General features: G+C 37.9%; 1 protein-coding gene across 2 annotated transcripts in view; it reads left to right on the top strand.

The window, feature by feature from the left end:
• The window catches only part of LOC132404207 (mediator of RNA polymerase II transcription subunit 13-like), a 201,915-nt gene that overhangs the window by 117,105 nt on the left and 60,917 nt on the right, over nucleotides 1-23,893 (top strand). For both annotated transcript variants that reach the window (XM_059988297.1, XM_059988296.1), the window contains exons 5-6: nucleotides 20,760-20,905; nucleotides 21,792-21,983. In XM_059988297.1, the coding sequence (XP_059844280.1) occupies nucleotides 20,760-20,905; nucleotides 21,792-21,983 (338 nt within the window). The remainder of the gene's footprint in view (nucleotides 1-20,759; nucleotides 20,906-21,791; nucleotides 21,984-23,893) is intronic.

Here is a 23,893-nt window from a genome sequence, read left to right as displayed (position 1 = left end):
CATCTACAATTCTGGTTGTCAGCTCCTCGGGGGCCAAGGTGCAAAACACGGTACCAACAGTCACACACACACATCACACATAGTTATGATAGCAGTAAAACATAGTTACAGAAAGTATTTAAAAAATAATGTCCCAAGTCCCAGAGTGTCATGGCTTGTAAATTGGTGGTGCATAGATGTTGGCCTGGAGGCAAGTTTTGCAAGAACAGACACACAGCAGTTCCTCATCACACAGTGCAGCTGCAGATGAAAGCAGTCCAGTTTGTCTTCCAAGAGCACACGCTGGATGGCAGCATTAGTGGGGGGAGCCAGCCCCCAACCCAGTACAGAATCCAGTGGCATACAGCCAGCTCTAGCATCTCCTTCCCTTGATGGCTGCAGCAGGTGACCCCAACGCACCAGGGTCTGGTCTTTGCCATAACTGAGGCTACACGGCTTCCCCACCATCAGTCTCACCAGTGACTCAGACTCACACTATGCTATATTACCGTTGTCCAACAGGGTCAGCTTTTGTCACTTTTCAGCATTTTCAGTCAATCTCTTATGTATCAACATTCCCAAGAGAATTTTCATCTTTCTGCATACAGAGGGATGATTATGTACTCACTGAAAGAATTACTGAGAGCAATGTAAAATTGTGGTTTTAATAGTACAGTATTGATTGCATTTAGGCTAGACTTTTCCCTATTTTGTTCTGAAATGTTTATCACTACATAATTAGTTTTTTTGTCTAACTATTTTCATTAGAAAAAACAAATGACAGAACATGGAGTAGTCATGGTTTGAAAATAACTTTTTACTTTCTCTGTATTTGAAATGAATTACTGGGCATTTTTGCAAATAGTGGTTTTACCTTTTATTTAAGATTTGAAAAGTGATACCGTTTAACACTAAAGTAAATACTCAGCTTCATTTCACTCTTCGATTCTGTGTTAGTGTAAAACCTCAAGGCACCTATTCATAGTTCCTGCCCATCATAAAAATTAGTGTGAGGTCTTTGTCTAGCTTTCTGGATCTACAAATGTAGTAGTGTAAGGTTGTCTGAAAAGGACTCCAATAGCTGACTAGTTCTAAATTGAACTAAAATGAAAATTAGAAATAATATAAGACAGGATCCATGCAGAGCAAAACAAGATTAATGTTTTGGGTCAAGAAACCATTGGATCAAGAGTCAGGTTTATTATCACTAAGACAACATGAAATCTTCATTATCATCATCATCATTATCAGGGAAAATGGAGTGTGTGTGTGTGTGTGTGTGTGTGTGTGTATGTTTATGTGTGTATATATGCAAGTGTATACATGCACATCCATCCCTTGTAAAAAGTATTCACCCCTCCTTGGAATTTTTCATGTTTTATTGTTTTACAGCATTGAATCACAGTGGATTTAATTTGGTTTTTTTGAGACTGATCAACAGTAAAAGACTATCAGAATGAGAACAGATCTTTACAAATTGATCTAAATTAATAACAAATATCAAACACAAAATAATTGGATGTGTTCACCCCCTTTAATATGGCACATCAAATCATCACTGGTGTAGCCAATCGGTTTTAGAAGTCACATTACTAGTTAAATGGCGATCACTGTGTACAGTGAAGGTGTTTCAATTAATTGTGATAAAAATGCACCTATATCTGGACGATCCAACTGCTGGTGAGTCGTATCCTGGCAAAAACTACATCATAAAGACAAAAAAACACTGTAATCTCTGTGAAAAAGTTTTGAAAAGCTCCGGTCAGGAGTCTGGATGTAAGGAAATTTCTAAGTCACTGACTATCCCTTGGAATACAGTTGTCAATCATCAAGAAATGGAAAGAATATGGCACAGCTGTAGATCTGCCTAGAGCAAGCCATCCTTAAACTGAGTGACAATGAAAGAAGTGAAGGAGGCCACCAAGAGACCTATGACAACTCTGGAGGAGTTAAAAGCTTCAGTGGCTGAGATGGGAGGAGCTCCACGTACAACTGTTGCCCGGGTGATTCAACAATCGCAGTTTTATGTGAGAGTGGCTGAAAGAAAGCCACTGCTGGGGAAAAGAAACTGCACAAAAAATCTCGGCTAAAGTTTCCCAGAAGGCATGTAGGAGACTGAAGTCAGCTGGAAGAAAGTTCTATGCTTCAGCATGACAATGAGCTACAAAGCCAGAACTACACAGGAATGGCTTAAAAAAAACACAACACGGTTAATGTCCTGGAGTGGCCAAGTCTGAATCCAGATCTCAATCCTATTGAGAGTTTATGGCTAGACTTGAAAAAGGATGTTCACTTATGATCCACATGCAATCTTACGGAGCTTGAGCAGTTTTGTAAAGAAGAATGGGGGAAAATTGCAATGTCCAGATTGGCAAAACTGATAGAGACCGAGCCACACGGACTCAAGAATGTAATTGCTGTAAAGGTGCATCTACTAAATACTGACAACTTGAAGGCTGTGAATACTTGTGCAATCAATTATTTTGTGTTTTATGTTTGTAATTAATTGAGAGCACTTTGTAGGGATCTGTTTTCACTTTGATACAAGTCTTTTAATGTTGATCAGTGTCAAAAAAAGCTAAATTAAATCTTACATACACACCATCTTCCCTGATGGTAACAATGAAGAGTGCATGCCACAAATGGTGAGGGTCCTTAATGATGACTATTAAGGTTACTTTCTTGAAAAATGAATTTTTTTCTCTTCAGCTGTGTCTGTAGCACTTCAGATTTCCTGCACCGTTTGTATTTTGCTTATGGATTATTATTTTAAATTGAAATGAATATTGAAAACAAATATCTAAATTTTTAATGCTCTCTCTAGGTTGACAGAACACTTGTTTATTGAATATTTTCAGCATGCAGCCTCCATCTTTTAATAGGTGTATTGTGCAACTTCAGCTCAATGCATTTTAAATAGTTCAAGTTTGAGATGAACTTTTATATGTGAAGGAATGAGTTATGTGTATACCTCATTATAGAATCTGTTCCCATAACTGATTATTGACTAGCCGGGGGTTTGGAGGACTAGCATCATATTAGGGAGGATCTTTCACCAGTTGAATGATTGAAAATCTACTGAATGTTGTAGGTACTACTTGGGCATTTGCTAACACTCAGCAAATGTCAGAAGGATTTGTAAATGTCTGGACCTTGTCTGATGGCCTTAGAAACTCAATTGTGCATGCTGCTTAATGATAGATGTACACTTAGTGTTTTTTCATCAGGGTTATTAAATTGTTATTGCTTGCAGAATTCACTTCCCAGTTTGAATCCACATCAAACAGATGTTATTTTGTAGGCTTAATGGAGTTTTTGATTGAATGCTGTCACATCTGGGGGAAAAAAAACAAAGGTTGCTTTTGGATGAAGAATCTAAATTTGTTAATTGCTGACTTTTATCGCCTTTTTGCAAATTCAGGTTTTAATGAAGCTATGTTAAATCATTCATGCCAACAGTTTTACATTTTTTGCTGCTGCATAACTTAAATACTGAAGGTCATATGCTAGTGTTCATGAACAATTTTACATAGCCAGGAGGTAGTTTTGAAATTGGTATCTTAATGCAGATCAGAACTTCTGGAGGGTGCCATTGAAACTTTTAATGATAAATGATGTCCATGCTTCTAAACTTTCAGAAGTGCACACATTTTTGTTCTTTAACCTGCTTTTCTTTTTACCATTCAGAGCAGAGACGTTGATGGCAACGCAAGCACGTTCCCCTGTCTATATAGCCTGAGTGCTGTTTAGTTCTGCTTTTAGATCTATCCTTGAAGATCCTGATATTCCAAGTCCTGGATATGATGTTGAGGGGTTGGTGATTCCTGTGTGATTATAGTGCAGGGTAATCATCGAACACTAGTTTCCATACAGACTTGATAGTCTAGTCTTGATCCAAGAGCAAGGGAGCATGGTGACAGAAGTCCAGATTCTTGCAAGAATATTGAAGCTCATATGTGATTGTATATGTACATGGGAGCTCAGTGTTCACCATGCGGGTTTAAATGTCTCCCTGCCCTCTATTACTGCCTCCCTTTCAGACCCCCACCCATACATCCTTACCTTGAACCTTTCTCAATTTTTTAGTCTCTGAATTTTCAATCATCCCCCAGGCTCCTTCCACTATCTTTCGTCACTTGCAACCTCCTTCCCTGAGAGTATATCTTTCTGCTCTGTTGTCAAATCCCAGCTCCTTCACCTGCCTCACTTCCGGCTTCAACTGAATGTGTTGTGCTATGCCTTGCCCTCCTAACTGATTGGAGCTAATCTGCAGAACCAGTAGGGAACTGTTCATCTATTTTTTTCCCATACTGAAATGATAAAATGTATGAGAACGTAGTCTTTACACTCAGTAGCCTCAAAGGTCTTTTAGCATGCCTCTCTACAGCTCTTCCAATTGACATTTAGAATTTGCCTTAAGACTCTAGGGAAGATGTGGACTACCTCCTAGGTGTCAATACTCACTCCTTAATAAATGTAGGCATCAGTGACGATGGCCAAAGACAACTGGTGACAAAAGTTTATGATGAATTTCATTAATTATGAGTGTTAAGCCCTGCCTAATATTGAGGTTGTTTACAGTGACCAAGAAATTCTGTTTTATTTTTGGATGCTTCTGATGGAACAGAAAGGCTTTCCACATTACCATATTTTGGCTAAAGATCAAAGATGATAGTTAACTGTCCTGGAAGAACAAACAATCTGGTGGAGGAACTCTGCACAAGGATGGGAAGAAATGAATTGTCAATGTTTCAGCCATCAGGAAAGAGGAGAGGCAATGGCCAGCATAAAGAGGAGATTGGGAGTGGCAAGAAAAGATTCTGAAGTGATTGACTGAGGAGAGGTGACAAGTTGGGGAGATGGTGGAGTTGGAAAGCTATGGCAGTTGTATGATTGCCAGAGGCAGACAGGGAAAAGCAGAAGTAAGGTGGGTATGGAGTGTGCGAAGATGGAAGATAGCTGCTAGAAGAAAAGGAGGATCACAGTGATACTGAAGCTAGATAAGGGTAAGTAAAAGAGGTGTGAGCAGAAACGGTTAGAGGAGAAGGGAGATGTGAAGGACTTGGAACCAAATGGAGTGAGGGGTGGTTGAAGAGGAAATGTATGAAGTCACTGGTTGGAGCCAGGAGAGGAAAAAAGGCAAAGATCATTGAAGTGGCAGCTGGGTTGTGTGGGAATGGGGATTAAACCATTTGGGAGGGAGGATGTGAAAGAAGGGGATAATTTTTTTTAAAGATGTGATTATGCAAAATTTGTAAACACCATATTCATTCTATTGGGGTATAGACTACCCAGGCAGAATGTAGGGTGTTGCTTCTCCAGTTTGCTTCAGGCTTCATCCTGGCAGTACAGAATGCTGAGGATGGACAAGGCAGTGTGAAATATTCTGCAACTGGGAGCTCAGGATAACGATTGCAGATGAGTACAGGTGTTCTGCAAAGCGATAGCAGAGTCTGTGCTTGGCCTCACCAACGTAATGGAGGCCACAGCAGGAGCACCAAATGTGAGGACAGGGAAATGTGCCTGGGGTAAGGGAGGGATAGGTGGGAAATAGTTGGATCAGTGTGTCATAGAGGGAGTGTTCCCTGCAAAAGGTGACAACATAGTTGTCCTAGCTATGGTATCATCAGGCATTACTTGAAGACTTTTAATGGGGGAAAACTATACATTGAGCTTTTAAACTTGCTTTAAATTTGAAAAATGTGGAGATTCCAACATGAAACATTGGGGAACTACAAAGGAAAATTTCTAAAAGACTGCAAACTTATTGTCTGGAATGAATGTGCATTGGCTTGCAAAGCAACCATTCAAGTAATAGATCAAGATTAATGGGAAATGTTATTTTAGTGTTAGCTGGAGAGTTTCATCAAATACTACCAGTGATTCCATAAGAACAATTGAAAGCCTTTACTTAAGCATTCATATATTTGGGGAAAATGTTAAAGAATAACACTTGAAAACCAATATGAAGGTGCATTTGATAGGTAATCTATCTGTAAGGGAGTTTGCTTCAAATTTCCTTAAATTAGGAAGTGAAGAAATTATGCATGAAAACTTAACAGGAATGATTTTGATAAACAAAAATTGAACAAAATTTGAATTGTTACATTAGTTGATGATTTATTGCACACTGCTTTCCTGAATGCTGTTTCAATGCTATTTGAAGTGCACATGGTTGAGTGAAAGCAATCTCAGCACCAAATTTGTTCTTCAAGTTGTATATTATTCCATTTACAAGGAGTGTTATAAGGCCCAGTTGCATGGAAATAAATGTAAACATTATGATTGCCAGCATAATACCTGAGGAAAATTGGATATATTATATAATATTGAATATACTTTGTTTAAATTAATTTGTTACAAGCAATTGTAACAAACTTTGCAAGAGTGAACTGCAAGTAAAATGGGAAATCTGTAGTACTAATGGAGAAGACAGTAAAAACACGTGAACCTTTCACAGAAATAATTTTCTTGTATTTCATAATCTCTTACAGCTTTCCAGATTAAATTGCTGCTTCTGAAAAACTTTCCAGTTAGGAGACAAACTACACACATGATAGTTTTTTTTTTGTTGTGAGTAGAAGTATTATTGGGCTTTTCAGTGTTGAAGTTGTTACGTACCCCATAACTGGGTCACTTACCAGCAAAGATAGAGAGGTCCGTTGAAGTCTGATGGTACTATTTTTAACAGTATTTATCGATAAAAATAAAAAATAATATCAATGCAAACATATGATATACGTCGTCAATACTAAATCTAGAAGCGCGGGTATAATAATAATCAATAAGAAATAGCTCTGTCGTTGTCTAGGGGATAATGTATTGTCCGATGGAAATATAAAAGTCACTTTTAGTTCATTCAAGCTGCAGTGTTTTGGTTGGAGAGAAAGACGGGTTCAAACTTGCCCATTCCTTTTATGATGTCAATCCTTCGAGAGTCATTGGGAGTTGATTTCCCCGTTGTTAACTAAAAACCGTTCTTAAGTGGTAAAGGCACACCGATTCCGGGGCAAATGGAACCGGATGCACCTGGCCTTCCCACCAGCTTTCGCTATTACGGGATCGCTAGCGTTTCTTCTGGTGCGTCTGAGGGGCTGTTCCCACAGACCCTCTTTTATCCTGACTCACAGGGTCTCAGATATCAATCAGGTTGGGATGATGCAATCCCTCCACCAACCAGCCCACTTTGCCTGAGGGCTTCCACAATTCTGTCTCCAAGAGACAATGGCCGTTTCCCGTAGTTTTATATTGCCGGGGGTGGGGGGGGGGATCAAGACATTCCAAATATCTCTCTCTCATTTCCTGGGTCTCCTGACCCAAATCAATAGCGATCCTGCGATTCTCAAAAAGGAGGGGGCTGCAGGCGTAACAAAGTTAATAGAGTAGAACCAACTTGTGAATGGGGTAGCCATTGCCTGAAGCTACATTTTCCTGTTCATCCTTTGCAGTATAATGCAGCATGTAGAAAGAGTAAAAGTGTAGGGTTTTTATATTCTGTGTTTTGTGCATTTTTAAAGCAGAAATACAATAAGAGCAGCAGTGGCATTCAAGCAAGCTACCCTGCCATTCAGTACGATCATGGCTGTATTATGCTGCCTCTTTCACACCAGTTACCTCGGATCCTTCTGTTCTTTAATCTTTCTTGTGCTTATTCATCTCTACCTTAGATATCTGATGCACTGGCCTCCAACATTCTCTGGTATCAAAGAATTCCAGGGATGCATTGTCCTCTGAATATCTTTATAAAGTGAAGGTTAAATTTTAACAGATGACTACTTTGCAATATTACTTTGCAATAAAAGGTCATAGAATATGGTCTTTTTAGTTTCACATTTGTTTGTGGTACAGTGGACCTCTGGAGTATATTTGAAGGAACACAGGCCAAAAACAGTACTGGACCATCCAGACTCAGATCTGCTCTGCTCTTACCAAAATTATGGCTAACAATATCTCAAACACTTTCCTGCCCCAAAACCTATATTCCTTGGTTCCCTCTGTTTCCAAACTTTTGATCACCTTTCTCAGGATACTTTTCTGGTCAGGAATGACAAAGATTTATAACCCGCATAAGCTGCCTTAATCTGATTTAAATGCTTAACTCATTCTGATATTGTGCAGCCTAGTTCAAAATTCATAAAGCTGAAAAAAATGGACTTTCAGCTTTGGTTATGAATCCCTTGTAGAGTCATAAATGTTTTAAGATCACTTCAATTCTAATCTTAAGAATTGCCAATGGCACAATAATCTCTACTTGCAACTCAAATTCCTCATCCCAAGAATCAATCAATTGAATCTTCAAAAGCTAGTTATGATTTTTGCATTTGGAAATACAGATTGCACATTGCACTCAATGGTTTAAGTCTTTGTGAACTTAGTTTTGCTGCTCTTTTCATCCTGTTAAAGCTTATTTGATGTCCTGAAGTTTTTTGATTAGTTTTGAGGGGATGATGGTATCGAATGCCAAGCTGTAGTTGATAAAGAGCATCCTGATTGGGATTGACCTTTACTGACCAGATGTTCCAGTATTAAGTGAAGAGCCAATTAAATGGCATCAACTGTGGACTTGTTGTGCCAATCGGCAAATTGGAGTGGATCCCAGGTGTTTCTCAGGCAGCAGTTGAAATGTTTCATCACCAATTTCTCAAAACACTTCATCACAATGGATGCAAGTGCTACTGGACGATGGTCATTGAGGCAGATTACCATGTTCTTCTTGGTACCGGTATAATTGAAGCCTGCTTGAAGCAGGTGGTACCTCGGATTAATAAAGTGAGAAGTTGGAGATATCTGTGAACACTTCATCCACTTGATCAGCACAGGTCTTTAGTACTTGGCCAGGTATCCCAACTGGATCTAATGCTTTCCGTGGGTTTATCCTCCTGAAGGATACTCTCACATCGCTTCAGAAATAGAAATCACAGGGTCATCAGGGTTTGTGGGAATTTCTGAAGGTTCCTCCATATTTTGACAGTCGAAGCAAGCATAGAAGCATTGAGCACATCTGGGAGCGAAGTTTGGTTTCACTTGTAAGAGGCATGAACATCCACAGAGGAGAATCTTTTTGATTCTGAAGACTCAGCATTTAATTATTGGATGCTCCAGGTTGAGAGAATGCGACAAGATGAAGACCACTGAATCTGAGCACCCCGGAATTTATCGAGAAACATAGACCCTCCACCTTTTGCCTTCTCCAAATCAGCAGTTAAGTCCATTCTGTTTACTGAGAAGCCTCTGAGTCTGATGGCAGAATCCAGCATGTTCAGATTTAGCTGATACAGCAATCTTGGCTTTAGGTTCTCAATCTTGTTCTCCAATGACTGCATGTACATTAGCTAACAAGTTGCTGGGTAGAGGAACTTTTATTTCTTGCTGTTTCAGTCTGGCTTGGAGTCATCACCTCCTCTCTTGCTTCAGCCATGGCGATATACCTTCATTCACTTAAAGGTGCCATACCTGCATGCTTGAGAGTCAAGTTTGCCGAGTCCTCAGAACACTGAAGTTGTGCGCTCATTAAGATAGTTCAAAAGTGTGTTGTTTACAGGGAAATTATAGGCTGCAGATTGCAGTGAGTGTAACACAGAAGAAGTATATTTATAAACTTTGTAAGTGGCAACATGTCACTGCAGTTCACCTGCGCTGTCTTGGAGCTTCAATCTTGGACATTTATTGCTTATTTATTGATCTTACTGCTTTTTTTTGTATTTGCACAACTTGTCCTTTATACTTTATTTTTTTGCCTATCTCGTTGAGTCCTCCTGTCTCTTTTACCAATCAACTTCCCAGCTCTTTATTTCATCCCCCCTCCTTCGGGTTTCACCTATCACCTGGTGTTTTTCTCTCTCCCATCCTCCCACCTTTTTAAATATACACAACTTTTTTCCTCTAGTCCTGCCAAAGGGTTTCAACCTGAAATGTCGACTACTTTTTTTCCATAGACACTGCCTAGCCTGCTGAGTTCCTCCAGCATTTTGTGTGTGTTGTTTGGATTTCCAGAATCTCTAGATTTTCTGTTGTTTATTTCATTGATTTTATTGTTTCTTGATATTTACTGTGTATGCCTGCAAGAAAATGAATCGCAGTATATGGTGACATACATGTACTTTGGTAATAAATTTATTTTGATTTCTTGTTCTCCAGCCCTTTTGCAATAAAGACCAGCATACTTAATTACTTTATTTGTCACTTTGTTTCTTGAAACAACAGATATTCTTCCCATTTTTATCTATGTTATTATAAGTGAACAAAAAATAAAATGTATTCTGTTCACTCATATCTCACTTTCATGCTAGACCAGCAGTTTGGATAAAGAAAATAGTGATGTATCCAACTCATTTGTATGGGTTGTCTGTAGCTGAGGACCTTGTATAGATCCTTGTAGCATTCTATTCATTAAATTTTTCAACCTGAAAATGACCCTTTTATTCCCATTGTTTTCTGCCCTGAACCATTTGTGTATCATTGCTAATATTTTGCCTATATATTTGTCCTTAATGGAACATAGTGTTTATCTAATTTAGCAATTATATCTTTAAATTTAAAATATAATTAATACTGAATATGGCTGATTTATTTCTTTATCTGTGTATTTTTTCCTTTTGTACTTGAATGTATATGGATGTGTGTAGTGGCATCGAGGCGAAACAGTGCTGAGTTTTAATCCATCCGGCACCTTGCAGGCTCTCCATCTCTGCCGGGTTGAGTGTCGAGCGAGCCTCTTGGCCTCGGGGAGGGGGTGGGGGGGGGGGAAGAAGTCATATGCTACGGAAATAGTAGAAATGCCACTTGATCCACCACAAGGCATGAAAAAGAAATTATATTTATATATTTTTTAATATATTTAATTGGGGTTTGAAAGGTGTACGAGTGTGTGTATAAATAAAATATACCTTCCCAACCCTGTGCAGTGGCCCCTCTGTACCAGGCGATGATGCAACCGGCTAGAATGCTCTCCACGGTGCATATGTAGTAAGTGTCTTTGGTGACATATCAATTCACCTCAAACTCCTAATGAAGTGTAGCCTCTGTCGTGCTTTCTTTGTAAATGCATCAGTATGTTGGGTTCAGGACAGATCCCCAGAGATGTTGACATTCAGAAACTTGAAACTGTTCACACTTCCCACTTCTGATCCCTCATATGAGGACTGGTGTGTGTTTCCTTGACTTACCCTTCCTGTTGGCCACAATCAATCCCTTGATGTCATTGACGTTGAGTGCAAGATTGTTGTTGTAGCACCACTTAACCAGCTGATCTATCTTGCTCTGTTACCTTGCCTCATCACCATTTGAAATTCTACCAAAAATAGTTCTGTTGGCAAATTTACAGATGGCGTTTGAGAGCCTAGCCACAGAGTCATGGGTATAGAGCAGGGGTCGGCAACGTTTACCACTGAAAGAGCCATATGGACCCATTTCCCACAGAAAAGAAAACACTGGGAGCCTCAAAACCCGTTTGACATTTAAAATGAAATAACACTGCATACAACGGTTTTTTTTTTGCCTTTATGCTATGTATAAACAAACTATAATGTGTTGCATTTATGAAATTGATGAGCTCCTGCAGAGAAAACGAAATTACATTTCTGCATGCAACAAAAACATTTTGAACTCCGAAAAAAAGACGTTGGGTTGAAGGTTACTCCATAGTTAGCCTACCTTGGATCGAAGAATTAAAAGAAAGCGCGCACTGGCGGGTGTCAGGCATTGGCAATGGTGATGTATATTAATAGCGATAAAAAAACACGTTGCAGTGGTGTGCTACATGCAGCGCTAAAACAACGACACTGCAGTCAAAGATAACTTTATTCAAACTAAACAGCCTTGCTTTAAAGCCTCCCTCAATCTGCCCCCCGTGGGCGCGGATGCTCCAAAAGACACGTACTCACAAACCCCCGTAGGCTATCTCCCTTAGCTGGAACGGTGGCTAATTGTGAGCTGGTTCGGATGTGCCAGGAAATGGGGTCTCACAACGTTTTATTTAGATTGTACAAGATCACCATAATCTTCAAATTTCGAATTACATTTCAAAAACTAACAAACCACGGGGAGCCGCAGCACAGAGATGAAAGAGCCGTGGGTTGCCGACCCCTGGTATAGAGGGAGCAGAGCAGTGGACTAAGCACATATCTTTTAACAGTAGCGTTTCATTACTCTGAGCTTTCATTCCTTCTAATCCATCTACATGGTTTGTTTCTTCAGGAAGGCTAATGGTATAATCAAGGATGCCTTCAACCTGGCCATTCCCTCTCTTCTCTCCAACCTTCTGTCAGAAAATAAAGAAGTTTGAAGGCTGGGATACCCAGACTTGGAACAGCATCTTCACTACTTCTATCAGACTTGTATACAAATCACCTCTCTCACATCCACGTCCCAGCAATTATTCTGCTATTGTCACTTTAGTTTTTTTCACTACTTCAAACTGCAAAACAATCTTTGCATTGTTGTGCTTTTCTACTCTTAGTGTATTTGTTGGTGTATTTTTCATTGCTGTGACTTTCATATAAGGAAGGAATTTCATTGCCCCCTAGTGTAAATGTCAATAAATTAAACTAGCCATGTGAGAAATGGGAGGAGGGGTTTTTAATAGGATGAAAGGCATGAGAGGTTAAGTGAAAAGGGGGTGGTGAAAAGTGCAGAGTGAAGGATGGTAATAAGTAGAGGTACTTCTGTTAGGCAGAGCTTTATCATGGGATGCTGTCTGATTTCCACAGTCTATAAGCCTTATCAGCACTATCAATATTCTTGTAACAGCAGGGTTGTGCTTTGTCATGGGCTTTTGCCATTCACTGCAGTTGTAAGTTTAGTTTAGGAAGCACAGCGCACAAAACTCCGTCAGCTTTGTTGTCAGTTCTAGTTGGACATTTTCTGTTTATCATATAAACCTACAGTAATGCCAAAGCAACCTTTATGCAGACCTAGAAATTTATTGCAACTGACACATGAATATGGTTGAAAATAGTTCATTTTTTTTGGTTCACAACAGCAGATAAAAGATTATTTTTCTTTGTTTCTAGAACCATTCTGGTTACTTGATTGCACTAATTAATAACTAATGTAGGTAATCCCAGTTATAAAGAAGGGAGCTGTGTACCTAGTTATTGGGACTTATTATGATTATTTTAAAAAATAGTGTACAGCTGGATGCACATTCCATATATATTGTAGAGTTCTCAAGTGAGTTTGTGTCTGTGGAATCAGTTTAGAGTTCATCTGAGTGAAGTTAGCCCTGGCAGTTCAGGAGCTTGGTAAATACAAGGTAACACAAAAGGTTGTAGGGTGATGAACTTCTTAAGAGGTTTATGTTCATCAACTTGCTTTGAATGACATATAAAAGTTAGTAGGCCTCTTACCAGATAGTAGAAGTAAACTAATTTTTGATCATGTTAATGTAAATTTCTGCAAGAAACAGTATTTGAAAATGGTTGACACCAGAGTACTTGTGTATAGTATATGTACACCTCAAGTGCTGTTTTGATAGCATCCTCTCTTGCATAATCTTGTCTATGTTTTAGTATATTGAATTTTGTTTCATTGTATTTGTCAAGGAATCCAGAACTGTTCACTCTAAATTGAACAATCAATATGAACTACTGAAACATTTTCCATTCTAGCTTGTAGTTGCCAAGCAATGAATGTTTATGTTTGATGGTAAGCTTGCAAACATTGGTGCTTACAGCTGTATTCATCATTTTGATGAAAATTAAATGAGATTTACAGATTCCACAATTTTGAAATGAGTTATTCCAAGGAGCCTAAAATATACATGTCACAAATGTAGTTTGTCTCAAATCTGATATGTCAGTTTAGACTTTATACAATCTTGTTTGATGCATTAATTTTCCCCTATCAGCAATACATAACACGAATTTAAATACATTGTGATAAAGTTGAATTAAAAGCAATCACGTAATTTTGTAAATTTGAACAGTGTCGTCCATTTTACATACATTTTCAGTAGAGGTTATTCAAAGTGAATTACAGAGACTGCATTAAAAATAGATACTAAATTGCTGGGAATATAATGAAGGATTAGCTAATCTTATTAAGACTCCCAAATTGTGTTTGGGGGGGGGGGAGAATAAAGAAAAGTTGGGTAAATTAAACAAGTACCTTGTTAATTGAGAGGATAGCCATAGGGGGACGTGATCAATTCAGGGGTCAGAGCAGTAGCAGATGAAATTTAAAACTGATAAGTATTTGATGAACATGTTAAGAGGATAAATTATGCCACAGCACATTTTTGTATTCTGATCAACACATTGTGATCACCAACATGAGAAAATCTGCTGATGCTGGAGATCCAAAACAGTGCCCACAAAATGCTGGAGGAACTCACCATTTATGGAAGAGGAAAATAGCTGCCATTTTGGGCCACGACCCTTTTTCAGGACTCTGAAGAACACATTGTGATGTTGAGGTGACAGTGCTGAGGATGTTCACTAGGATCTTGATTAAGGTGGAGCACTTCAGTTGTAATGGATAGCTTGGTTGTTTTCCCTGGAGGAGAGAATACTGAAAGAGATGTACAACCTTGTGGGGCATAGGTAAATTGAATAATTGGAAACCACTTACTATCGTGGAAACCTCAAACTATAGAGCATACTTCAGTTGCAAGGAATCCCAGATTGTTATTGCATATCAATATTAAAAAGGTAAGAGGCAGGTTGCAGCTAATCATGGACAAACAAGGTGCCAGGCTTGGAGATGTATAGATGAATATTCATTAGTTATAAAGGTTAGCAGAAGTGTTTCAATGTTGATCTATTTAATTTTGGTGTTAAGGATTTTAGAAATAATTTTTGGGGTGGGGGATTCTTTCAGGTAGGAATTGCTGGGTATGAGGTGTAGTTGGATGTAATTAAATTTTGCCTGCCTAGATTAGAGAAAAGCACACCATGTTTGATTGATTTTGTTGAATTTTTTGATTAAGTAGTGCAAGTCATTGATGAGGGGGTTCAATTGTTGAGTTGAGTATCAGTGACAGTGATGTTGAGGTTGGGAGCTTCAAGTTCTTTGGTGTGAATATCACCAATTGCTTTTTAAAGGACCGACCACATTGCCATCGGATCCAAAAATACTAACCAACACCTCTACCTCCTCAGGTTGCTGGTATTATCTGTGATAACCATGATGACAATTTAACATATCCCATCTGCTTCTGCAAAGTCCATAGCCCTGTCATTTTAGAGAAGCATTTAGCCAGACACAGTGATATCCTATCTGCTTCTACCACTTCCCGAGCAATGAGGGTACCTACTACCCTCTGCCTCAAGCTTGCCTCATAAACCTCCTTTCAGTTTTTTTTCCTTGTGACCTTGAACTTGTATTCTCCCTGGTATTTGACATTCTCATCCTGGGAAAATACTCTAGCTATCTACCTTGCTTATGCTCCAGCCTGCTCTTCCTGTAAATTGTGTACTTCTATTGATCATCCCTCAGTCTCCAATGACCCAACAAAAATGATGCATATTTGTGTAGTTTCAGTCCAGGCAACATCCTGGTGAATTTTTACTCTCTCTAAAGTGCACTCCTTGTAATGCAGCAATCAGAACTGCATGCATTACACCAACTGTTGTATTTGAACAGCATTTATCATCTATCCACTTCTGTTGCCACTTTCAGGGAGCTATGGATATGCATCCCAGTATCCCCAATTACATCTTCTCCCTCAGTGTGTCACCATTTACTGTATAACCAACTCTCCGAGTCTTGCAATTTACCACATGTCAGATTTGAAATCTAAAATATTATACGCAGTTTGTGTCACCACCTGGAGAGGTAATTTAACAGTTTTAAAAATGATTGTGGGAAAAATTTTGTTTGGTTAAAAACTGCAGTTGTTAGGTGGGGGGGGGTGCGGCAGTCTGAGTGCAATATTAAGACAGGTATAGTTTAGATGGACAGATTTTCATTTGCTGATGGTAAAGGTAAGGTTTTGGGGAAGAGGTAGGTACAGGATGAACACAAGGACAGACTTTTCAACAAGGAAAATGACCGTGACCTGGAATTTGAAATTAGTGTGGGTGGTGGAACTGTAAACATGAAAATTGGAAATGAAATTACATAGATGCATGAGGGAAATATACTGTGCTGAAGGAATAGTAGGGATTGAAACACTGAATTGCTCTCCAGAGAGCTGGCATCAATTTGATGGGCCAAATGATTGCTTCCTGTGCTATAAAGAATCTGACACCACATTTTTGACTAAATCTTGCTGTGTGACTTGAGGATGGCTCAAGAATAGAAAGCTAAACATGGATAAGATACTACTTTTGAATTGAGATTTGGGTAATAGATTGGGCGATTCTACTTGTGACCTCTTTGTTTCCATTTGTGATTTAGATGTGGGAAGAAGAGTATTAATATTCAAGGTTGCTGATATTGAGGAGGAGAAATTGAGAAGGATTAATGGAGTTCATGGGTTAGTAGGCAATACAGATATAGTTTAAGGCTGAGAAATAAATTAATACTTCCTGAGGAAGGGGTAGAGAATACTGCATTGTAAATGCTTTTGAAGTGGAGCAAGTGTTATCTGTGGATAAATGCACATTGACCTTTTGGGATGTTATTACCGGTACAAAAGGCACATTGAATTCTTGTTAAGTGAACATAAAAAGATAAGTGATGAAAATTGTTTGCACACACATTGTGAATTGACTATAAGCAGCTTGTCACCTGCAGAATCCAAGGGAAATTAGAGGAGCATTTTTGACATTTAGGCTTATTAGCGTCTGGAGCTCTGGTCTACAAAACCTGCATCCTTTTTACCTAATATAAGGTATTCAGCCTACTTGATTCTTATTCATTGTAAATTTAAAAAAATAGCCTGGCTAGTTTGTGTGATCATCGTACAATTGATAACTAATAATGTAGTACTTGCAAAATGCAAGAAGTAACTATGGACTGTGAATGAGATGTGATGTATTATCTCTTCATGTTACTGGTTTTAATTCCTTGCTCAGAATATCTTAAATAGGTGCAGGCCAATTACTAATTTCACATGTTTGATAATTTCAGAAATCCTGAATAAATTTGGAGGGCCTGCCTTTTAAGACAATGTTTTTGTTCAGATTACATTTTTCCTCTTTCGCTTGGCATGGCAACACGATGGAATTACTGTATATTATTAAAGTGACCAGTTTATGAAAAAGGATTATTGACTTTTGTTATGGAAAATACTAATATATTTCAAAAATATTTTAAGTTCAATAGTTAATCAGTTAATATTAATGTTCCCTTGTCTTTGTTAAATTACACTTTGAATTGATCTTTAAGATGGTTAAGATTAGATATATTAGAAAAGGCAGTGGTTGATCAATTTTAGTGTTAATAGATTAAATTCTTTCGTTTTCCTACCATCAGTGATTTTACGGAAGTAGTAATATAGTCCTTATCTCCCTCCTTATCTACGGGTTCCGCATGCACAGATTCAACCAACTGCGGATCAGGAAAACCCAGAAGTTCTCTCTCTCCAGCACTCGTTGTTTGAGCATTGTTTGCCTCGCGTCTCATTTGGTCGCTACTTTGTTTCAGTGAAAAATGGCTCCTAAAAAGTAATTAAGTGATCAAAGCAATTCCTCAAAGGCTAAGATGCTATCTCTCGCTGAGAAAGTAGAAATCTTAGATCTTTTGAAAAGTGACATGTCACTTGTCGAAGTGGTCCTCAGCCCTCAACCTCCATAGATCCTGACTTTAGTATTATTGCACCTCCTCCAAAGTGTCATTATTCCCTTAACGATACAGAGTAATAACTATTTACATAGCATTTCCATTGTATTAGGTATTATAAGTACTGTAATCCAGAGATTAAAAGTATCACTTGTTTAAGCATTGTTCGCTTCGCGTCTCGTTCGTTCGCTACTTGTGTTGTGAGCAAGAGGAAGGATTTTAAAGCTGGTAAGGGATAGGTGGCTAGCTATGTACAGCCTCAAGAACTTACAGATCATGGGAGAATTGGGATTGGCTGATGCCGAGGTGGCATCAGCGTTCCCAGAAGAGCTACAATGGTTGTGTTTGTACTGAACATGTACAGACCTTTGTTCTTGTCATTATTTCCTAAAGAATACAGTATAACTATTTACATAGCATTTACATTGTATTAGGTATTATAAGTAATTTAGAGATGATTTAAAGTATACAGGAGGATGTGCGTAGGTTATATGCAAATACTACGCCACTTTATATAAGGGACTTGAGCATCCGCATTTTTTTGGTATCCGTGGAGGGTCCTGGAACCAATCCCCTGCGGATAAGGAGGGCTGACTTGACTGTATATTTTCTTAAGAAATCTGACATTGTTTAATGAATGTGTATCACTGCAGGTGGCACTCCATTATTGAGCCATATTCCAAAACAACAAACCCTTCAAATTACTTTTCACAGTATGTACCCAGAATATTTGAACTCATCTTCATTCGCCTTTTCTTTTTTTTGTGGGTTTACAAAAAAATGAATATAAATCTTGCATTAATGGGAGTGGAGATCGAGTCCTCTTGAAGTTTTGGCATAAGTATCTTTTAGAATACAGTAGATTTAGGTTCTGCACATTTTAAAACTTTGGAAAGGGTAAAATATGCTGATGGTGAAAATTTAACCATTCAGTCATTGATCTTGATCTTGAACTAAAATCTGGATCAAAAATTTGTTTGTACATTATTACTTCAGGCTAATGAAATGAACGCATTCATTCTCCATTACTGGTCTATTGCTTTTTATCCCTACTTTGAAAGAAGTTTGAGCCAGTTTACATTTATTTAAAAAAGTGGAGTTTCACTTTATCTTTTGAGTAATCATTTTGTTGCTCTCTTCCTGCTTCATTGATTCTCTCTTTCTCTGGTTTTAACGTAACTTTACAATTAAATAAAAATAGAAGCTGTAAGTGTTTCTTTTTCAAACTGTCCATTGAATTTATTTGTTAATTCTGTTCACTTTCAACAATAACATTATTAGAAAGGTGTTCATTGCTGTCTAAACCTGGCTTCTTAGCAGAATAGGAAAATTAAACACAATTCTGAACCAAAGGTAGCATAAGCAATTGGTAATGGCAGATTGGTAATGAAAGGGGTAGGTCGTGTTTGGCAAGGAATTAAAGGAACTCCATCTTCATCCTTCCGAAGAAATCCCTCCAAAGTTTTGGTTTTATTTTTGTGCTGCACTGGGAAAGATCATGCCAGCCATTGTAGTTGCCTTCAAATGTTTAAACTTTAAACTTTCACAACACAGTTCTGCAACAGAACTCCTTGTGAGAAGAATTTGTTTTCACCTCTATTATTTTGGGCTTTATTATTTATTCCAAGTTCTATTTTTAATTCAAGTTATGCCAGCATGAATATATGAACATAGCAACAGTTGTTTATAACAGGCAAAACATTGACATTCAAGTCCATTAAGGACTGTAGTAAATCCAGCACTTGACTGGACAAATTAGCAGCTGTTAAAATATTTTTGTGTAGTTCAAGTTTGAATTTTTGCCAGATTTAATAAACAAGAGCTTTCCAAACTTAGAATTTGAGTAGCAGACACAGCTGTAAAATAACTGCTCTTGAGATTTAAAAAAGTATACCTTGTTGCACTCTGTTAGATCCTAGTAATTTAATAGAAAACTGGAATCAGCTATAAAGACCATTGGTGCCCTTCAACAACTTATTTTGGCACTCACATTTGTTCTTCTCTCAGTTCATGATTTAACAAATAAGTTTGCTAGTTTAAAAAAAATCACTAAATACTGTGCTTCATCACAGAGCTGATTTTTGCAGCCATAAAATAAGTCTGTTACGGTGTTGGGCAAAAGTTGTGCATATGGCTTGTATTGCTTTTTCTTAAAAGAGTAGCTACCATCTGTAAATGTGTTACTTCTAGCTCCAGCATTCCAATATTTGCAATGAGTTTTCAAAAATGGCAGTGTTCTTGCATAAGATTTGTGGTAATGATTGCAGTTATTTACGTTTTCATGATTAAGGTTTCTATTCATTCAGATCTATGCACCTTGATATATTCTGTGAATAACAAAAATGAATCTATTCTTAGAGTGCCGTGCTGTAAATTTTTCAACTTTTCAGGCTTTGAACTTGGCTTAGAAATAACAAATGAATAAAAGTCCGAAGATAGTCCAATATATTACTTACATGGGAAATTTGATTTGTAGAAAGGATATGAAGTTTAAGGTGTTAAGTTCATTTTCTAGTGACTGACCTTTGGTGTTATCCTTGGCGTGCCATTAGAATGCAGATGAATTATTAACTTTCTTTTTGAAATTGAATTCTGATAAGATGCCATAATTTATCTTTAAGCTATTTGGGAAAATAGACTAGAGTTGATGATAATCAGTTTCTCTATTATACAAAAACATTTATTTTTTTTTGCTAACACTTCTTTTGCTCAAAATTCGGAGCATTGATTTTGCAGATCTTAATATCTCCTTCATAATATCTAAAGAAGCAGCTCTGATTGTGAAAAGATTATTTTAGTGAAGGTCAAAAGTTCAGTTCTTCTATAAGGGAATACAATTTTAAGCCAAGCATGCAGAAACATCACAAATTGACGTTGCTTTTTGGTTTTATACAAGGTGCTTAAATGTTATTTTCAATACAAGCACAGGTGCATGAAGTATATCCAACTAGTTTTTTTAAGGAAAGCTGTAATTCAACCTCATTATTCCTTCTATTTAATCTTAGAAGTTTGGGAATGCATGCTTTATCGGAAAATAAAGTTTCTTTTTTTGTATATACAATTCTGAAAGTGAATGTTTCAGCAAAAAAATTAACATATTTTCTATTCTTTTGTAGTGAGCACCTTTCCTGTTCCTTCACCTTCTTTCTGCATGGAGAGAGCAATGTCTGTACAAGTGTTGAGATTGCTCAACACCAACCTGTGTACCACATCACTGAAGAGCACATCAATCTAGCACTATCATCAGCCATGCCTTGTCAAGGTAAGTTACTAAATTAGTTTTCTAAATGTAGTTAACCTGATTTGTACACTAACGAGTGCTGTTAATAATGATTTTGGAGTTGTCAAATGATAATTTTGAATTAGTGAATGTGGAATCAGACACTGGTGAGGTTATCTGCTGAACTCAAGCAATTGCGTTCTTAATTTTTAATGGCCAAATTATCTTAGAAGCAGTTTATTGGAATTGTAGTGCATGAAGTAAAACGTTTCATAAACTAAAAGTAGCCCTAAAGAATTAAAATGGAACACCAGGCCAAGACAGAGACAATGAGCACGGAGAGTTGGAGGCATGGGGTCAGGTGAAATATCCATTAGGGGAAGAAAATTTGGGGAAGGCAAAAAATAAAGCTTGGTTGAAGTGAGAAAGAAATTTACCTGCAAGTCCTCTGGTCCAGAAACCAATGAACAGTGAAGGATAAGCAGAACTAGTTGTGGGCTGTATTGCAAATGGAAAAATTTAAATTTACTCATTTTCTCTGTACGTGGATAGAAGGCGGATGAGGCCTTCAGCAATGTTAAAATAAAAAATAGGTGGCATTGAGGTTAAAAAGATATTTGCAAGCCATTCAGAGTAGGTTACGAAGGTAGGGTTATGAATTGGTCATCCTTAAATACAATAGGATGGAATTGCTTTGAAAAGTGACTGGAATTTGTTGGTTTGAAGTGAAGTGTTAGGACGTTAAGACATGTATTTCATGTTGATACTAAATTTATACTTAGTTATCTCAGAAGCCTGTTTTTTTTAAGCTGGGTTATATGATCTGTCCACATTTTTAAAACAGTGTTCTAATTCCTGTTATATTCTTAAATTATTTGCCACTTTAATCATCAGTACTATAAAAATTATTATTAACCTTTTTTAACAGTCATCATTAGTCCATTTGGACTAAATGGCACACTCACAGGCCAAACATACAAGATGTCAGATCCAGCTACAAGGAAATTGATAGAAGAATGGCAGTACTTCTACCCAATGGTATTAAAGAAAAAAGAAATAAAGGAGGAAGAAGAGATGGATTGTGATGATGACTTCCCTGTTGCAGTTGAGGTTATTGTTGGTAAGCATAGTGCGCAACTGACAAATAATGCACTTATAAGACCAATTTGAAATGTTCTGAGTATACTAACATTAGCATTGGTTTAAATTACAGGAACATTAGCCTTTAATCATTTTTAATTTGAAATCATTCTAAAAATACAGATTGCACTATTGCATAGCTGATTGTTCTCTTTGCAAGCCCTTTTCTGTTATGCTTTAGTTAATGAACTGATCGTGGCTTTGACCATAGTCTCCGATCTTGCACAGATTGGCTGTGCAGTAGATGTAATGCAGCTCCATGACTGACGTTGGGCTAAACTTGATCCTGAGACTGAACAATTTGTTAGAGATGAAGTTCAGCATTGAGGGAGAAAATAATGCACACTTGATACCTGTCTGCATTGATGTCAACAGTGTGTTGAGGACACTTTGATTAACAGCTTTTATGATGTTGAGTGTGATTATATAAATTAGAAGATGTAAAATAACACCTGGTTCTCTCAACCCTGCTCTGCCTTTTGGTAAACTCATGACTAATCTAACCTCATTCATGCTTACCTCCAGTAACCTTTCAGCCCCTTGCTAATGAGCAATTTGACTCTGTTTTAAAATATTTCAAGACTCTGTTTCCTTTGTGGGGCGGGGTGTGAAATCACTTAATTTCTGCCTTAAGTGTGCCAATGTTACTTTTAAAAGTAACCTCTAGCCCAGATACTTCCAGAAGTGGAAGCATCTGTCTTCAGAAGACTTTAGGATTTTGCATCAGGATCACTCTTGTTCTTCTGAATTTCAAAGCATAGAAGCCTAGCCTTTTTAGTCTTTCTTAATAAGACTACCTACCCATTCCAGTTATCAGCCGAGTGAATCTCAGAACTGGTTTCTGATGCACTTAGTACTGCATGTGATCTAACGTTTTAATTAACTGAATTATTACACGGCTAGTTTTATGTTCATTTCCTATTACGTGAATTGCAACATTCCATTATCTTTCCTAATCGCTTGCTGTGCCTGTATACTAAAGTATTACAAATTAAACACTGGCACGCCACAGATCACTCTGTATCTCAAAGCTCTGCAGACTCTCACCATTTATATGTTTTAATTTTTCTTGCCATATTTCTCTTACATTGTTCTCCATTTGTCAAATCTTTGCCCACACAGTTATCTTGCCTATATTCCATTGCAGCATTTTATCTTCTCTTAGCAATTTACTGAGACTGCCTGGTCTGTTGGGTTCCTCCAACATTTTGTGGCACTTTTCTAGTTAATTTTGTGTCACCAGAAAATTTAGCAACAAATTAAGTATGTTTTTTCTTTCATGGAACCACGTTGATTTTGCTTGATTATTTCAGGATAAAGGGTCTGTCAGCATCCACTAGCAAGAGTAATTTGAGAGACACTTCAAGTCCTTAACTCCTTAACACAAGTCCATTCCACAGCAAGCTATTCTGTCCAGCTTTGCCACCTAATTGTTGAAAGCAACTAAGCCAGCTGACCTTGGGGACAATTAACACCTGTGTTGGGATTCCAAAACTTGGCAGAGGGAGAATGTCAGTCACTAACTCAACATATGCAAAGAGAGCATGCCAGGGAAGGAGGTGACATACTCATGACAAATTATTTAAGAAATCAGTCAAATCCAAATGCTGTAACTACAGACAGAGGGGAGAGAGTGAAACAGTGAGGGAGGAAGACTGTGGATGCTGGATTCTGGAGCAACAAACAAACTGCTGGAGGGATCAGTGGATTAAGCAGAATCTATGAGGGGGGGGGGAGAGGAATTGACAATGTTCTGGGTGGAAATTCTGCAACGGGCCATGATACACGGGCTTGACTTAAAATGCCAAGTATTTTCTCAAGTGGATGATTCCTTTGGGTGGAGATGGCATACTCTGCTCATTCCTCCCCAATTGTGCTGTTTTGGATTAT

The sequence above is a fragment of the Hypanus sabinus genome, chromosome 13 (genome assembly GCF_030144855.1).
Source record: "Hypanus sabinus isolate sHypSab1 chromosome 13, sHypSab1.hap1, whole genome shotgun sequence".
Lineage (NCBI taxonomy): Eukaryota > Metazoa > Chordata > Chondrichthyes > Myliobatiformes > Dasyatidae > Hypanus > Hypanus sabinus.
Note: the sequence above shows the minus strand (reverse complement) of the source record. Positions and strands in the feature narration are given on the sequence as shown.